Here is a 19,812-nt window from a genome sequence, read left to right on the forward strand (position 1 = left end):
GCCAAAGGCATTCCTATATAAAATCAAATCTGCTCTTGTGGGAAATGACGTTGGTACTTTAAAGTAGTACCTATTATTTAAAGATGGAAATAAGGTATATTAACACTGTATTTTTTTATATTTTCTTATTTATTTTGAGAGAGGGGGGAAGGGAGAGAGAAAGAGAGCATGCATGAACACAGGGGAGGGGCACAGAGAGAAAGAGAGAATCCCAAGCAGGCTCCGTGCTGTCAGCCCAGAGCCCAATGGAACCTGACGTGGGGCTCAATCCCACGAACTGTGAGATCAAGACCTGAGCCAAAATCAAGATTCAGATGCTTAGCCAACTGAGTCACCCACGCGCCCCAGTATATTACCACTTTAAAACAAATCATCAAAAGCTAGTATAGTGACAACTTATAAAAGTTACAACTTTATTATGTTCTAAGGAATTCATGACAACATTTTTTAACTCTAAATTTGAATACTTAATTAACGTTAGTATCTAATTAGTGTTTAGATCTCATTTGATTCTCATTGCAACCCCAGGAATAGATACGGCAAATTATTACCACTCATCTTTGGCTTTAAAAAAATGACCAGTTTAAGGTCACATAACTAACAAGTAGCTAACAGATCATTCTGATGAAACCTGTTAACATAACAGTCAATGCGTAATGCCTTAATTAATTTGTTTGGGGGACAGCCCTAAATAAAGATTCTTTGTGGGCAAGTTAGGTTCTAAAGTCAATACGTACAATGAAAACTACATATACTTACAATTACCCTTAAAATCTCTTAAATTATCTATAATGTACACAGACACATTATCTTTCATTCAAGTCCAACACAAGACTGTTTTTCCTCTGTAGTATTAGAAGAAATCACTATAAAATGAACATGGGATGGGAACATGAAATCACGTGAACATGAAATGAAGTAATTGGCTTGTATTTAGGGGCCATGTCACATGAAAACCCATTACTTTAAAAAATAGACTCCCACTGAATGTGGCAAGAGACCTGAGCAACTGAACCAAACAGAGAGAAAACAAAAATTCTCCAATTCACCCTTACTCCTAGATATACACACCGAGTGTTTTGATGGAACAAGTCTGGCCACATTCGCATGATGAAGTACAAGTATGGTATAATTCCACTGTACTTGTACCTTCATCCAAAAGGAATATGAATTTTGGGCTCTAACCTACACTGCCAGGGTAGATCTTCAATTTTGAGAAGCAAAACAAAAAACATCAACCCAAAATTCTAAAGTAACTAGTTCCTAGAGTTTTGGAATCAATGGTCTAAGGTAGATTCTGTTCCTAGAAACCCAAATTTTTATTATTAAAAATTTCAAGTTTACATAAAAGTTGAATGGATAGCACACTATCAATAAACACCTATATGCCTACTTTGTAGACTGCCCCCTTTTTTGACTGACCAAAAAAAAAATAGCAGACATGACATCTCATCTCAAAATAATTCAGTATGCATCTCCTAAAAAGGACATTCTTCCACGTACTACAGTATCATTACCCAGCTATTCCTAATATCATCTAATGCCCAGTCTAAGAATATTCTGACCCTCTGACTCTAGGTTTCTCTAAACTTCATCTGTGAATCAATTTAAAGCACTTCGGCTTTTACCAAAGGCCAACATAAGAAACAATGTATAAAGAGCCTTGCCAGACAAATGAATCAAGATGACAGAGTGAAGCATAAACACAGAATTTCTCTCCCCTAATCCCTAATGCAATGAACAAGGTATGTCTTGGGTTTTTTTTTTTTTTTAAGTTTATTTATTTATTTTGAGGGAGAGAGAAAGAGAACACAAGCAGGGAAGGGGCAGAGAGAGGGAGAAATAGAATCCCAAGCAGGCTCTGTGCTGTCAGTGCAAAAGCCTGACACAGAGCTCAAACTGACAAACTGTGATATCAAGACCTGAGCTGAGATCAAGAAGAGTCAGACAGTTAACCAACTGAGCCACCCAGTTTTCACTGAGTAAAAGTATTCACCACCAACCAAGCAAGAAAAGGGGAAACTATGCTATTAACTTCAAGGGAACACACAAACACACACACACACACACACACACACACACACACATTCTGGTAGTAGACACAGTGTGGTATAGCTCCTGCCCTTAACCCAATCCCAGAAGCAGTACAGACCAAGGAAGGTAAGTCAACAAAATCCTTCAGGCAATAAGACATGTAAGGTAAGTGAGTAGACTGAGGGAAAACTCTTGTGAATACAAGCCCAGCAGGACTCCAGCAAAGGAAGAACCAGCTGCTAAAGCCCGCCATCTTTCAAAGGAACTGTGCTGAGCTGGCTGAGGGAGTCAAAGCCCAAAGGAGTTGGATACTCACTTGGGCTGGCCATGCCTAGTACAGGATAGGTAAGAGGATCTCAGAAGAGAAAGCAGAGGTACTCTAAACGAGGGCTATACTCAGCCTCACCAAGCTCATCCGCTCTCCTATCATAGGCTAGAGAAAACACTGAAAGGAGAACCCAGTACTCAGACTGTAGCTTGGCAGGGGAGAGGACTGGTCATAAATAAGGCAGGAAAGGTAAGAGGATTCACTCTCACTATATCAGAAAGAAGTTCTGAACACAGCTATACATATTAAGATGAAACGAAATGCTGTAGCTACAATGGAAACATGAATAGCACCCCCCCACACACACCCCCGTCAAAGAAAGCAAAGTTTGGAGATGAGATACACAGACTGATATGAACACAGAGATTTCAGAGATAAACAAAATAACAAAATACCACTAACAAAGATCTGATTTAAAATAGCAAGGAATTTCAAGAACTAGAAAATTTAGATAACCTACCATTTCTTTAATTTCAGACACAGTGTATTTGTATAGGCAGGAGAGTGTGGAGATTTTGAGCTTGGCCTCTGAATGCAGATTGCCTGGATTGAAATCTCAGCCCTGCCCCATGTTAATTATGTGACCTAGGATAATTTACTTAACCTAAAGCATAAAGGGTATAGGGCCTGGCACAGAATAAGAGCTCAATATTAGCTATCAATGTCATAAACAACTTAATCCATTAACATCAGCTGGATGCAAAAAAAAAAAAAAAAAAAAAGTACCAAGGGACTCTACTGTCAAAAACATTGAAATATGTCAGGTGAGCCACATTAAAGCTATGCTCTGCAATTAAAAAAACTAAAGATAGCAAAATGTGTCTGTCCATTCATACAGAAATCTTCTTTAGGGCTACCCCCTCTTTTAAAGCTGAAATAACTTGTTAGAAATGCAAATTATCTTCAGTAGGTTCCACCCAAGACCTACTGCATCAGAAATTCTGAGGATGGGACCCAACAATGTGTTTTAAGATGACTTCCAGGTGATTCTAATATATGCTAAAGTTTGAAGATCATTGTACTAGATGGTCCCAATGTGATGTACCTCAAATTTAAGAAATACACAGAGATAAATTATTACAAATAACTGTAGGCTAGAAGACTATTCTGCTAAATGACAGCTGGTAAAAGTATATAACCTATATTTTTAAAATATGCATTATTCATATATACAAGCAACCCTCAAGCTTATAAATAAGAGAACTGTTAAAGAAGTTTACTTGGAACCAAGGTCGCATCTGCCCTCTAGGAACAATCTTGTAAACCTTAGTTAAATTCTTAGCTAGGCAACAAAAGACTTTTAAACTTGAAAACACAGGACAAATGATTTGTTATAGTGAAATATTTTTATGGGTAAAAATAAACCAAAATTCTAACTCAGATCATTGGAAAGATTCACTTTCCCTACCACAACCTTAGCAATGAGAGAAGACAGATTTCTTCCCACACTGTGATCAAAATAAACATTTTTCCTCTTCCTTTCTGCCCTTCTACCTCTGCAAAAATAGAGACTGGAGTTAAGGGCAGGCACCAGGCACAACTGTGACAGAACAGAAGTACAGGAGAGCTGCAGTGGAGATGGCAGAGGGGAAGGGTGACCACTCTAGCACCTGCACATCTTGGTAACAACATTGTATACATTTATGCATATGTCTGTCTACTATAGAACTTCCACGAGTCAGTTGTTTGGTCTCCTGCTCACAGGTTTATAATACTTGTAGCCAAAGAAAGAATTTCAGAACAAGAGATCTGAACATTAAGATGTTCAGTTAAAGAGAATAGCATTAGTGGGTGAAGGTAAGATGAGAAAGAGGCTGTTGACAGAGTCTCAAAGTATCTCCCCACCAAGATGCATATTAACAACAAAGGAGAAAGAATAATTGTACCCTAGAGAAACCTGGTAGCCCATCACCTTAACCAAGTGGTCGATACTAACATCAGCAGTAACGGGACAAATTGACTTCATATGCTTCCCAATATGAGGCATTAGGAAAGACAGGACCCTTTTGTTTTTCTGAACAGGCACTAGTTAACATAACTCATCCCTTTCAGACTATAAGGATTAAGATAATGAAACATCATTATACTTCCTTTTTGTACATGTTATACAATAAATGATTTGTATAGTAATAAACTACTTAGCAGACTGCTTTAGTACCTTTACACACTGTATAATTGTGAGCATTAAAAAAAAAAATCTACCAGCTAAGCAGTCAAAGCCAAATCAAATATTTCAGGTGTCAAGGGATTAATATACAACAGCTGATAAATTTTGTATACAGTTACTGTTGTCAAAAATTAAAATTAGATGCAATCACCAAACACTGGAGAAAACTGTATTTGTGCTTGTAACAATTTGCAAATCCTTTTGATAGCCTTGTTTTACAATTGAAAATAAATTATGTATTCTTTTCTGCTTCAAGATTTTAAGTTAGGCAAAGATCTCTTAGAACACAAAGAGGAAACCATAAAAGAAAAGTACTACTAAATTAGAATTAATCAAAATTTAAAATTTTGCTCTTCCAAAGACATTTAACATAATGAAAAGGCAAATCAAAGAAATAATAAAAGACAACCCAATTAAAAATGGGTAAGAGATCTGAATAGACAATTTGATACGTGATGATTACAAATGGCAAATAAGAACACGAAAAGATGCTCAACATTTCCAATCATCAGGGAAACAAATTAAAAGCACAACAGTACCACCACACACCCATTAAAATGACTAAAATTTAAGAGTGACAATAACAAGTACTGATGAGGATGTGGAGCCATTGGATGTCATATACAGGAATGCAAAATGATACAGACATGTTGGAACAGTTTGGCAAAAAGTTAAACATACACTTACCCATATGGCCCAGCAATCCCATTCCTGGGGAAACAAGAACATACGCCCCCCCCCCCCAAAAAAAAGACTTGTACAGGAATATTCATAGCAGCTTTATTTACAATAGCCCCCAACTAGAAACAACCCAAATGCCCACCGACTGGTGAATGCATAAACTCTGGTATGTCTGTATAATACTGCTCAGCAATAAAGCTACTGCCACGTGCAACAACTTGCACGAATCTCAAAAGCATTCAGTGAAAGAAACCAGACAGAAAAGAGTACATTCTATACAATTCCATCTATACGAAGCTCTAGAAAAAGCAAAACTATAGTGACAGAAAGCTTATCAGTAGTTGCCAGGAACCAGTAACAAAGGGACAGAATTGAAGGCAAAGGGGCAAGAGGGAACTTTCCGGGGTGATGAAAATATTCTCTGTGATTGTGGTAGTGGACACACAACTGTGTTCATTTGTCAACATTCATCAAATTGTACACTTCCAACTGGTGAAGTAAATTGTATGTAAATTATAACTCAAAGCTGATTTAAAAATTTAAAAATAGCAAAAATGGTTACCCTTAGGGTACTGACTAGAAGGGAGTACAAAGGAAACTCTGGAGTACTGGTACTGTTCTATTTTTTCATCCGGGTTGGGGATACCTGGCTGTTTGGTTTGGGAAAAAAGTCACTGAGGTGTACAATCATCACTTGCGTTATGTTCTGTACATTTTATTTCAACACAAAGTTTACTAGAAAAGAATGGCTCCTCAACAGTCTGACTTCATACAAATAATGACAATGATTCAAAACTGCAGCCAAGAAAATAAATCAAAAGTAAAGGGGATTCAAAAAGCAATCACTTGTCCAAAGTATATTTTCCTATGCGGGGGACTTGACTAATATTCTACCTAGATTAACGCGCGTGTGTGTGTGTGTGTGTGTGTGTGCGCGCGCGCGCGCGCGCGCATGTGTGTGTGGTTAGGACACAATGGACTTTTCCCCAAACCTTACTCAAAATATGCTTTTCTTAAATTAAGTTCACTTTCTTTTTATTCCTAGTGATACACATAACACAAATATACGCAGAACACCTTCACTCCAAAACTCAGTTTTCTACTTGGAAGAAAAAAAAATCTTACTGACCTCTTTCATAAATGACTTGCCTATGCGCACCACTTTTGCAAATAAAATGGGATCGTGAGAAAGGTGAGGACCAAGGTAACAGAACATATTGAAGACATCTCTCCTCAAATCTTCAAAGCTCTCTGCTTGTTTTGGTGCTCTCTTATTTTGCAAAGCATTAACAGGTGAGCCTTTAGCACCTTTAGGAACGCCAACTCTATAAAAAGAAGCAAAATTTATATGTATACTATGTAATACCCCACTTTAAGTTACCAGTAAGTAAAGCTTTTCTTGCTCAAATTTGCTTTCTATATATCACTTGTGCCTAACTTCATTAATACAGATAATTTATCGGGTAGAAAAAGACAAAAACAATACTCATTTGGAAAAAGCCAGAGCTTAGAGAATGTTTCCAATGAACTGCATAAGGAAATCAGAGAAACGCAGATTTCAAGTAACATTTAACATACACCGTATGAATTTGTTGTTAATTAAACTTGGCCAGTATCAGGAATTTGGATATGGGAATGGGGAACAAGGGATGGACCTCAGAGACACTGGAAGATAAAACAGAAAAATATGGATATAACAACAGTGGTTCAAGTAAATAAACATTTCTCAGTCTGGGTTCCCCTACTTAGACTGAGTATGAGGTGGGTGGTGGTAGGGAAGGTGAGCAGCATAATGAAAGAAGGTGTCACACTAAAAAGGACAGCATGCCCAGAGTTCTCACCTGCTGAGCAGGTGTCCCGCTGTGGAGTCACAGGGGTCACTCTTTAAGAAGAAGCCTTCAAGGTCCACAGCCCCAGTGGCACTGAAGGCAGCAGCCGGCAGCTACGCACGAGTCACAAGACTGGGGCCTTGGACGCAGGCTCTGATCTGTGGGGCTGAAGCCAGAGCTGCTGCCAGTACTGCTCCTAAGTAACCTGCAAGCAGGCTGAGGGCTAGAGGACGGGTGGACGGACACAGTAACTAGGGATGATGAGAAAGGCTGCACTAGCAATTTTCAGAACAGCAGCCTATATGCCAGGAGAGGTAAGGCAAGCAGAGAGGCAATGTCCTCACTCAGAGCCACTCAACCCAGGACAGAGGGAAATTACACTAAGTAAAAACCTTAGGAATTCTCTGCCCACCCCCAAGAGAGGAGGAAAAGTCAAGAACAGAAGAATGGTGTTTTCACTCTCAATGGAGCACACCCAACCTAGACATCTAAGCTACAATTTTTAGACTGCATTGCAGCACGCATTCTGCACCACCTGGTCTAGACATTAGGAGACAAGTCACTGATTAATACGTATAAGACTGATACGCTCCGAATGGTTCTTATCTTCTAATAAAACATACAGAAGTATTTGCTTGTTTGAGGAGACAAGATAAACATGCAGATTTTTTTGTAGTCCTAAGCTATTTCTACCTCAATGATTAGAAAAGCATACAGTAACATACCTTCGGTAGAGAGGCTCTATAGTTATGTGAATGAGCTTGCAAATAGCAAGGGCTATTAGCTTATGTGAAGCTGCATAGTACGGAGGCATCTGATCCATAATGTTCTGTGCATGCTGCCAATCACCAATCTTCAACAAGGCTTCCAACAAACCAAGTTTTTGGTTGTCAGGAGGCTAAAAATGAACAATTATAGTGAAGATCCTCAGAATATAGGCACCAATAAATCTCGGCATTTTTTAATTTAAAAAACTGAGCTAAACACGACAATATTGTATGTCAACAACGGCTGCCACCATGGAAAACGCAGTATTTTCCTAAAAGTAAAATCAAGGTTTTTTTTAGCTATTGAAAAAAACAACAGGATTTGCTCTTTGATTTAGCAGACCCAGCATGAGAGTTTATAGACCTGGAATTAAATCAAGTTCTATTTAATGCTTTATTGTGCCACAGGGAACTAGAATTCATTCATATTTGAGAATCCCCTTAGGACTTGAGAGACATTAATACACAGAGCACAAATATAGTCATATATTTTACTTAGAATACACTTTGAAATGTGTATAAGAAAAACATAGCGGCCTCTTTTGGGAAGGTGCCAATAAGATTAAAACTAAAACCACCTTTGCAAATTAGTATTCCAAAAACCAGATTTCACTACATTTAAAGTTAATAAATTATTCTCCCATAAGTTGATGAACTATTACAAGTTAAATTTCAAATTCCAAATCCAGAAGACAATGTTAATCTTATAAAAATGAACTATATACCTTCTCTACTTTCTCCTCTTCTTTTTCCTTTTCTTTCTCTCGCTCATCGATTTTTTCAGAAGACAATACAACCATCGTAAGTTTTCTAACAATTTGCTTAGCTTCTACAATTTCTCGTTTGTGTTCATCCATAATGCAATTATCAGCTGGAAGAAGCTAAAAATGGTTCATTAATGTTTCATAAAATAGCTAATACTGTTTGCACATATAAAAAGCAAACACTATCTTCCCTGAATTGATAAAACTGTAAATAAGGCCTAGCCTATTAATGGCCATGGTTTGCTTTCAAAATAAGCTTCTCTCAATTATTTTCTTATAATCTAACAAGGTTAAGTACCTGAATTTTGTACACCTTTTAAAATCAAGTAGCAGTTCGAAGTTCTTTTGTCTTCTTTCTGTTAGAGGTCCTAAATTAATACAATAATACAACAGTGATGCTTACCATTCAATTTATTAATGTACCCAAGAAAATGTATGCCTGTTCCATGAAAGATATCGGAGTTCCCCTTTAAAGGCCAAATTCCATATTTAAAAAGTACTTCATAAGGATCCAATTTGGGAGAGGTTAGCTACTGAATTATAGGAAGGGGTAAATTTATTTCCTCTAGATGAAAAATCTCAAGTAGAAAAATTATGAACAACCTGACATCTCACTTTTCATTTCCTAATACCTACTATTTGACTTAAGTCACAAACTAGTTTCTAGTTTATTACAAAAGAGAAAGCAGCACGTGTACAGTCAACTCTCCATTATGAAAAAGGATCACGTTATCTCTAGTACAGCCATCTTTTACACGTGGAAGATGGTTAATGTAGATATTTCATAAAATAAATAAAAAACCCAGACACAGAAAAATACAGCCAACAAATCGTTATTTACTAGTTTCTTCTAAGCACTCAGTGTTCCTGCCCTCAGAAATGCATAATATATTTCAGTAACTAAGTCTAATGCGAAGTGAATAATCGGTAAACAATGAAAAGAAACATAGTGAAAGATTAAGCTACATATTGCAGACTTCATCCCATTAGTCAAAAATGGGAGAAAAGTCACTAAGGACTGATGCAAGGAGGTAAGCAAGACTTTTTCTCATTCTTTCTGCTCTCCACTGGCCACCAAACCCATTTTTATTGCTTTACTTATGTACCTGCTGTAGGTCCTCATCTTTTACCTAGATTAATACAACTGCCTCTAAAAATATCCCATTATAATGAACTGTAAGTTTCTTTTTCTTCAACATTTTATTTTTTTAAGCAATCTCTACACCCAATGTGGGGCTCAAACTCACAACCCCGAGATCAAGAGTCACATGCTCTACCGACTGAGCCAGCCAGGCACCCCTGTAAGTTTCTTACAGTTCTCTCAATTTCTAGTTTTTGTATTTTGAGAATATGCAATTAAGTGCATACAAAGTTACAACTGTTTTATCTTCCTAGAGAACACAACTTTATTAATTATGAAGTGACCATCTCTTTTTGCCAAAAAGTTTATTTTGTCTGTAACAGCAATAATTTCCCTGGTATATTTTTCCCACCCTTCTACTTTCAACCTTTATTTGTCCTTAGGTTTTAGAAGTCTCGTGAAAAATAAACAATAAACTGGTTTTTAATCCCATCTCAAAATCTTTGACACCTTAACAGGAACAGTTAGGCCACTTGCATTTATTGTCAAACTCAAACATTTTAGTAATAAATCTATCACCATCTATCATATTTCCATTTGTCCTACCAGTCTATACTTGCCTATAGACTCATACCTGTCTTTGAATTCCCCTTTTACTGACAAATTTTCCATGTTCTCAGTTTGTACATCACTTTTCTACTTTAAATCTTGAAGGGCTCTCTACTCCCAACAAGAAAAAATCCGAACTCCTTACTATGGTGCTTAAAAGGCCCTGGAAAGTGTAGCCCCAACCTACTCTTCTCCATCTTCATCCACCTCCCCATAAACTACCCGAGGCTCCAAGTACTCGGAGCTTCCTGATGTTCCCCTAAGATAATAATGAAGCCCTTCAATACTCCTGCCTTTATATTCAGTTAATTCTACCTACAAAGCTTCCTGCCTTTAAAGCCAGGCCAACACCGTGTCATCTACCAACATCCCAGTTCAACATCACACTAGTCTGGAAAAGCCTTCCAAAATGCCCCCAAACAGACATGGTTACTATCTATACTGAGCCCCCACAGCACTTTGTGAGTACCTCCAATATAGTAGTTACTATATAATGCAAAATGTCTTCTCCATTGCTAGACTAGGACTGCTTCCAAGGTAGAGACTAAGTTTTAGTCTGTAACTATAGTACATGACAGACAAGGAAGTCAGAAAATGATTTCAAAGACAATGATGATATTGTCAGCTTTGGACAGAGTTAAGTCCATAGATATCCTACTATATAACCAAATAAACAGGAATTTCTATACTACAAACCTAGTTTTTTCAAATTGACAGGCTAAACTGTTGCTAAACTGAAGGTCATCAGTCACAATCACATACACACCCTTCCAGATCCTGGGTCCAGCAACAGAAGCACAATACCAGTCATTTATTACCATTAAAAACATTAAAAACATAAGAAAACCATTTTAAATGGTTTTGATGGTTTTTAAATGGCAATTACTGTTTCTTTGTTTTTTAAATATACAGTTCCCCATTCATCTTGAATGCCTACAATTAACATTTTGGGAAGAAGGAAAAAGTATCTTAGGTAATCCCATATTTCTGACAATTTGTGTATAACAGAAAAGTCTAAAACCACATTGATTAGGACTTGGCTCCCTCTCAATGAGATACACCTTGCTGACATTAACAGCTTTAATTTCATAGCCAACCTCAAACTCTGTGACAAAAGGTACTTAATTTCCACAGTTTGTCAAAGAATTACATTCATTCACTTCATAAAGTAAACACAAAGCAATAATGCATTAGGGCTTCCAAAATCAGAACCGGAGAGCCTAGGACCAATCTTGAAGTACTATATGGCTGCCTACTCCTCTTCCCACCCCTGGGATAGACAGCCAAATATCCTTAGCAGCCCACTTGACTTACATGTACATAAAGATCATCTAAATCAATAAGATTAAATTGTAGAAGGACTGCTGCAACTCTGTATAAAGATGAAGGAGTCTCTCCATTTGGTTCCTTGAAAAAAAAAAAAAGTTTCTATTTAGTGCATAAAGTACAACTAAAATCATATTCTTTACCTACCAATAACTAAGAACAATTACATCAAATAACTCTAGATCAACAATAAGCTTCACTGCTCTTCCTGATCATACATAACATCTGAACTGAGGACAAAGATAATTAGGTAAACAGCCCTTTTCATCTTCTGATGAACACAAAGAAAGGTTTCAAAAATGGACAAACTTCACAGTACATGCTAATATTTTTTTTAAATCTGAAAATTAAAGAGAATAAGTGATATTTTACCCTGCATAATAATTACTTTTGGTTTCAGTTTTTATGTGTGTTTTCTTAACTCACTTTTCCAAGTAGTTCTCAGTGGAGATGCAGACAGACAAGAATGACAAATTTGGAAGTGCCAAACTATCTGTGTCTGCTTTATACTTTTCTCCCCCTTCTTTTATTTCTGCGGTTTTGTGCTAAGTGTATCTGCTTGTCAATTGATTTACCCTTCCAAACAGGTCTCTATACTTATTACACATGGATAAATCAACATTTTAAAATACAGCATGGTCAATTCCAACCAAGCCGGCCCTGTGGACCCTACACAGAAACAAAAAGACTTTCTCCAAATTTTTAAACTGCTCAGGGTCAGATGAATGGAAGACTGAAGCCAGGACAACTGGCAATTACTAAACGGCAAAATGCAAATAAAAAGCAAACAGTGACAATACATTATGTTCTTCTTCTACTCAGTGCTGAAAACAAGTTCTTTGTGAGGCTCCCCACAATTGCGATAGGTGTTATGGACATAACAAAGGAAGCTAACCAAACTAATGGATATCATATAAAGAAGTCTTTGTTAATGGATATCATATAAAGAAGTCTTTGTTCACTCTATTAAGACAGGTACATCTTCAACTTAACAAGTTTAATTCTAAATACATAAATGATTATTTAGTATCAAAACATTTTCCCATAAAAACAAATGGTCAGGGATTCAGAGCAAACCCACAAAAGCTTATTATCTGACTTGGATCCACCAGGAACACTCTCATTATTCCCATTATCTCTGTTTTAATGAGTTCACAAGAAGCCCCTGACTCCCAGGCCAAACATCAACTCCCATACTCTAATCCTCATATTGCTCTGCACAATCCCTGTCCTGTCCTAACCCACCTTTCTGCATTCTTGAAAAACTTCCATGGAATCCTCTGGAATTCATAATCCATCCTCAGCAAAACCCCCTATATATCCTGAACCTCTCCTCTGTTCCCTTCACCTTCTTGCTCGAACAGACCCTAACACTCTACAGGAACACTACTCTCACTGTAACCCAGTCAAGTGGTGGCTATTTTCCCCAGACCCTCACACTACTAGGCGTAGAGGTGGGGTACGAGCCATCTTTGCTCTTTTATAGTTGTTTTCAGAGTATTTATTCTCCCTCCACCCTCCCCTAAAGCCCACTCAGCTCTGAACTTCCAGTCATTCTCCCTCACTACTGCTGTGATCTAGTCTCATTCCAGTGTGGTCAAAGAAAATATTTTGTATGATTTCAATGTGTTATATTTACTGAGAAGTGTTTTGTGGTCTACGATAGGGTCTATCCTGGAGAAAGTCCCGTGTACACTAGAGAAGAATATGTCATCTGTTGTTGCCAGGTAGTTTTCTGTGTGTGTCTGTTAAGTCTAATTGGTTTACAGTGGCTGTTCAAGTCCTGTTTCCTTTTGTCTAGGTGTTCTATGCATTAATGAGAGGGGGTATGGAAATCTCTAACAATTACTGTAGAACTATTTCTCCCTTCAATTCTGTTAGTGTATGCTTCATGTATTTTGAGGCTCTATTTGGTGCACATGTGTTTATAACTGTTTTATCTTCTTAATGGGTTGACCCTTTTATCAATATATAATGTCCTTTGCTGTCTACTGTAAAAATTTTTGTCTATCTTGCCCTATATTAGAATTGCCACCCCAGCTCTCTCCTGGATACTATTTACATAGGATATCTATTTTCATACTTCCACTTTGAACACATTTCTATCTTTGATCTAAAAGTGAGTCTTACGATAAGCATACAGCTGAATGTTTTATACATTCTGCCAAACTGCCTTTTAATTACAAATTTTAATCCATTTACTAAATTTTAATCCATTTACATTTAAAGTAATTACTGACAAGGAAGGACTTCTGCCATTTTGCTATTTGTTTTCTACATATATCATTTTTTGTTCCTCATTTCTTCCATTACTGCCTTCTTTTGTGTTTGATTTTTTTCTCTGTAGTGTACTTTTTTGATTCCCTTCTTTCCTTTGTTTTTTAGTTATTTTCCTAGTGGATACTGCAATTAATATTTTAAACTTCTAACAGTGTACTTTGAACTAATACCAACTTAGCTTAAATAGTATACAAAAACTCTGTACCTATACATCTCAATCCTTCCCCCTTTTATATTGTTACATTATGTTCCAATTAGATTTATAATTGTTTTTATTCCTTTGTCTTTTAAATCATGAGAAAAAAGGAGGAGCTACAAACCAAAAACTACAATAATATTGGTAATTTTGGCTTTTTTGTTTACCTATGTAGTTACCTTTACCAATATTCTTTATTTCTTCATATAGCTTCAAATTACTGTCTAGTATCCTTTCATTTCAGCCTGAAGGACTCTCCTTATCATTTCTTGTAGGGCAGGTCTACTAGTGACAAACTCCCCCAGCTTTTGTTTATCTTAGAATGTCATAATCTCTCATTTCTGAAGGGTAGTTTTGCTGGATACAGAACTCTTTACTGACAGTTTTGTTCTTTCAGCACTTTATATATGCCACCCAATGCCTTCTGAAGAAAAACCAACTGTTAATCCTATTGAGGATCTTTTGTATGCAAGGGATCATATCTGTTTTGCTGCTTTCAAAATTATCTTTGTCTTTCAACAATCTGAGCATAATGTGTCTTGGTGTGGATCTCTTTGAGTTGATCCTGCTCGGTGTTTGTGGAGCTTCTTCAATGTGTAGATTCACATCTTTCATCACATTTGGGAAATTTTCAACCATTATTTATTCAAACATGCTTTCTGTCCCTTTTCTCTCTGCTTCTGGGACTCCAATACACATAATGGTACTGGATGGTGTCTTCTAGTCTCTTAGACTGTTCATTTTTCTTCATTCTTTTCTCTTTCTGCTCCTCATACCAGATAACCTCAATTGGCTCATCAAGTTGGCTTGTTGTTTCTTCAGCCGTCTCAAACCTGCTGTTGTACCTCTCTAGTGAATTTTTCATTTCAGTTATCTTACTTTTTTACTCCAGAATTTGTTTGGTTCCTTTTTTATAATTTCTATTTCTTTACTGATATTCTGTCTGGTTTCCTTTAGCTCTTGGCCTATGGTTTCCTATAGATCATAAACATATTTAGGACTGATGATTTAAATTATTTATCTAGTAATTCCATCTCCTGGGCTTGCTCAGGGATAGTTTCTGTTTGATTTGTTTTATTTTTTTCCTTGTGAATGAGCCATACTTTGTTTCACTGCATACCTCATTATCTCTTTTTGAAAACTGGATATTTTGACTATTATGTGACAACTCTGAAAATCAAATTATGCCCCATCTCTGGGGTTTGTTGATGCTTAATGTGGATTACTGTTGTTTTCTTATTTAGTGACGACTTACAAAGTCTATATTATTGTCGTGTGTGGCCACTGAAATCTGTTGTTAGCTTAGTGGTCAGCTACTGTTTTGAGTTTTCTTAAGGGCCCGAAGCCCGGAAAAAAAGAAAAAAGAAAGAGAAAAAACACTCTCCCAGTCTTTGCATACTGGCTCTGTGTTCGGGCATGCCTCAACACTTGGGCAAGCCATTTACAATTCCTAGTCTTCACTTCCTGCTTGCACAGAGCCTGAATGCCAGCCAGAGGAAAAAGCTTAGGATCTTTTCAGCCCTTTTCTAAGTACTTATCCAGTTCTGGACATAAGCATGGCCTTTTGTTCCAATTCCCTGGCACATGCTATCTCCTTATCCAACTTCTTTCTTCCCAGGCTTTCAGTCTCTCTATTGCTTCTCTCACTGCTGTCTCTTGTTCCAGGCCGCGAAAGCTAGTAGCTGTGCCTTCAAATCCTTTTGGCAAAAGCCACCCCAGCTCTGGAGATGTTCCTAGTCAAGCAAAACAAAACAGGCCCTTACACCAGTCCTTCAGAGAAAAGCCAGAGAGGTCGCAACTCACAATTTTTTGTGTCCTCTGGCATTACCAATCTACACTAGGAGTGCAGGCTTCTATCTTCATGGCCATCATTGAGGGACAGTAGGCAGGCAATTTATAAGATAACAGTGCTCTCTTAGCCCAAAGCAGCAGCTTCTTTCTTCACTAAGCCTTTCTTCAGTTGCTGTAAGTTATTTTTACTAAATTCCAGAATTCTGTTAAAAGTTTATTGACAATTTTTGCCAGTTCATTAGTTGCTTTTATTGAGGGACAGAGCTCTGTTTTCAGTCAGGTCCTACTGTTGCCATCTATGTACTCGTGGGTCACAGCCCTTCACTTAGCAATGATCTTATAGCTTCTGATTCACTGTCACTCTGTCTGACTCTATTCCTTTAATTTTTTAGAGGTTTTCACATATATGTAAATGATACTTCATCATGCTGGCCTCTTGGCACCCTGAGCTCCTCTCTTTCAAAGATCTTCTCCTATTTCCCATCTCAGCCATTCACTCCATATCCTAAACTTTAATATTACCAGTAACTACAACCCCCTCAAAATGTCAATTTCACATATCCACCCTCAAATGGATCCTTAATGCTGCCGGACAATCATACTCTATTTCTCTCATCCATTCACTTTCCTACCCTCCTATATAAACTGTTTTCTACATTCTCTCCTAACCTTCAATACCTCCTCTCTCATCCTTTCATCTGATGACCTTGTTTTCAATTTCAGCAAGAAAACTGGAACAATCGTTAAAATCTCCACAAACTTCCACCATCACATCTATCCACCTACCAACAGCTGTACCTACATGTGCTGCCTTTCCAACCGTTATTCTAGATGAACTCTCTATGCTCCCGTTTAAAGTCAATCCATCCATTTATACCATAAACTCTTCTCTCTATCCTACTCAAGAACATTACTCCAATAATTCTGTCCTCTCTCTCCTGTATCACCAGTTTTCCTCCTTTCTACTCAATTATTCCCATTAGCATAAAAATATGTTCTCTCCCCCATCTTCAAAACACCTTCTCTCTTGAGCTCACTTCCTCTGCCAGCTACCTTTGTGCCTCTCTGTAACAACTCCTTTATAGATTTGTCTATTCTATCTCCAATTCCACTCTCCCTATTCTTTAACACCACCCCAACTTTACCAAAATGGCTAGCTTTGCCCTCCCCGATGATAAATCCAATGACCAAATTTTAGTTCTTTAAGATGAGGCATTTAACAGAGGTCATCGTTCCTTCTTCCATTTAGCTTCCAATATGCTACATTCTCTTTGTTTTCCTCTTATCTTGTACATTCCTTCTATATCTCCTTTGCTGATTGCCCCTCTTTTCCTAGGCCCTTTAACATTGGAGTGCCAAGGCTGGGCCCTGGGTTCTCTTCTTGTGTTCCTATACCCAACTCTTGATGATTTCATCTAGTATCACAACTTTAAATATCATCTACATGCTTTGGACACCTACATTTCTATTTCTAATGCAGTCCTTTCTCCTGAATACCAGATTTATACATCCAGTTATTTACTCGACATCTCACTTGGATATCTAAGACATCTCAAATTTTACATATGCAAAACTGAATTCCTGATTCCTACCCCCAATACGCCAAACCCATTCCACCCGAAATTTACTCTACCTCAGTTGATGATGACACCATCCTTTTTACTGCTCAGTCCAAAAAAAAGTTAGAAATAGCCTTAACTCTACTTTTGGACATTGTGTATCTAATCAATCAACAAATACTACTGGCTCTACCCTTCAAAATATATTCAGAAGCTCATTAACTTCCAACTGTTACCACAACCATATTGCTTCTTTGAAAACCTAAGTCAAACCACACATGTACACAATGTCTTTTGTCTCTCTTATCTTTCTCTCTCTCACATACACACATACCACTCATGTCACCATTAGAGGCGGCCACTAAAGAAACTCTTTACTCTGAAAGCTAGTAATTAATGGGGCATGGGGGTGGAGAATGAAGCATTTGTCCTGCCTTTCCAGTAGAACTGTATTTCAGGACAACAAGCAAGCCAAGTTGAGAAGGAACAATTCTTCTTTACAGACGAATAATAGCTAATAAATGTAGAAGACACGGTAACATTAGTAAGTCAGTAATTTGGAACCCCTAAGAAAATAACTGATTCAGGAAAAGATCATCCACGTATTCTAAGCCACTTAATGTAAGGTTAATGAAAAACTGGATATTCACATGGTGCCAAAGTATCAACCTACAGATAAACTTCCTATTAACGTGAGGGGAAATGTCATTGTTGAATAAAGGAATTAGACTGTCATCAACTTATCGGAACATTAAAAATCAGGCAGGTATGAGACGTTACGGTATGAAACATACAACACAACCTATGAAGCCTTTTGCCATTAAATATTTTACCTGAACACAGTCAAGCTCTTAGACCTAACTCTAAGTACACACGACAAACAAGGAATAAAAAACAAATTAAACCAACCATGGAAAAGCAATCAGATATATCTAATGCTTGGAAGGCTAACGGAGTCTTCCACGGTAATGGTCCCAACAAGTTAATGCCATTAAAGGAAGGAAGGTGGGTGGGGGGGACACACTATTCTAGATTAAAAGAGACTGAAGAATCCTAACAATCAAATACAATGCATGGCCTCTGATTGGATCGTTGTTTGAACAAAACAGTTGTAAAATTATTTGGGAGACAATATGGGAAATCTGGATATGGTCTGAGTTTATTATATAGTAACAGTCTAGTTAGATATGAAACTGGTATCACGGTTATATAGAAAAAGTCTTTACTTTTAAAAAGTACAAATTCACGTATTTAGGAGTAAACGTTCATGGTATCTGTAATATAAATTATTTCCAAAAAGAGTATAACAACATGTTAATAAACTTACTTCTAGGTGATGGGATTATGGGTATTCATTACATTATTCGCTCTTTTCTATATGTTTGAAAATGTTCATAATAAAGTGAAAACATAAAAGAGAAACAAAATGAAAAAATTAAGTCAGGTCACATCACTCTCCTACTCAAAATCTTCTAAGAGCTTCACAGCATCAAAGTCAAAACCCCTGTGGCACTAGCCCTATGTGATGTGGTCTCTCATCTTTGACCTCATCTCCTACCACACTCCCACTCAATCAGTCGGATCCAGCCACACTCGTCTCCTTGCTGTTCTCCAGCACATCAGGCATGCTCACACCTTAAGGTCTTTGCACTGGCTGTTCTCCTTCCCTAGAGGCTCTTCCCCAAATATCTGTTTACACCTCCCATCCTTTGTTTCTTTGCTTAAATGTACCTTTTCAATGAGGTACATACTCTCACTATTCTATGTAAAGTTGCAACCTACCACTCTGGCACTCCCACTCTTCCTTATCCTGCTCTACATTCTTTTTTTGTCCCATCTCACTGATCACCTTCTAACATACCATAGTTTACCTTGAACATAAGCGTCATGAAGGCAAGAATTTCTATTTGTTTCCAAATGTAGTCCCAGCACCTAGAACATTATTGCCTGGCACATAAAAAGTGCTAGATCAATATTTCTTTTTTTTAAGATTTTATTTAAGTAATATCTATACCCAACGTGGGGCTCAAACTCACAACCCCAAGATCAAGAGTCTCGTGCTCCACCGAATGAACCAGCCCTGTTGATTAACATTTCTTAAGTGAGTGAATTTAGGTTATAATAGTACCTAACCATGACACCACTATTACTACTATTGCCGTGTTCTGAATCCAGAAATCAAGGGCCTTGATATGGGTGAGAGTCATCATCTCCTTCCTCTTTCCTGTGGCAAGACAACTCCAGCCAAGTTTATCTTTTGGTACCCTCACACTTTCTAGGACACCTTTCTTTCAGACCTTTACGCTGATCTTCATGCTATCCTTAAGCCCTCTATTACAGCCATCCCTGTGACAGGAATCAAGCAGATGTGCCTGCCAAATTTTCCAAAATGTGCTCTAA

At 37.5% G+C, this 19,812-nt stretch overlaps 1 protein-coding gene across 9 annotated transcripts in view; it reads right to left on the reverse strand.

The window, feature by feature from the left end:
• Positions 1–19,812, reverse strand: part of THOC2 (THO complex subunit 2) — a 114,022-nt gene that overhangs the window by 51,459 nt on the left and 42,751 nt on the right. For all 9 annotated transcript variants that reach the window (XM_049644809.1, XM_049644811.1, XM_049644808.1 and 6 more), the window contains 4 exons: positions 11,575–11,667; positions 8,532–8,687; positions 7,765–7,937; positions 6,340–6,535 (listed from right to left, as the gene is read on the reverse strand). In XM_049644809.1, coding sequence (XP_049500766.1) covers positions 6,340–6,535; positions 7,765–7,937; positions 8,532–8,687; positions 11,575–11,667 — 618 coding nt within the window. The remainder of the gene's footprint in view (positions 1–6,339; positions 6,536–7,764; positions 7,938–8,531; positions 8,688–11,574; positions 11,668–19,812) is intronic.

Source organism: Panthera uncia, chromosome X (genome assembly GCF_023721935.1).
Source record: "Panthera uncia isolate 11264 chromosome X, Puncia_PCG_1.0, whole genome shotgun sequence".
In the NCBI taxonomy this organism is placed as follows: Eukaryota; Metazoa; Chordata; class Mammalia; order Carnivora; family Felidae; genus Panthera; species Panthera uncia.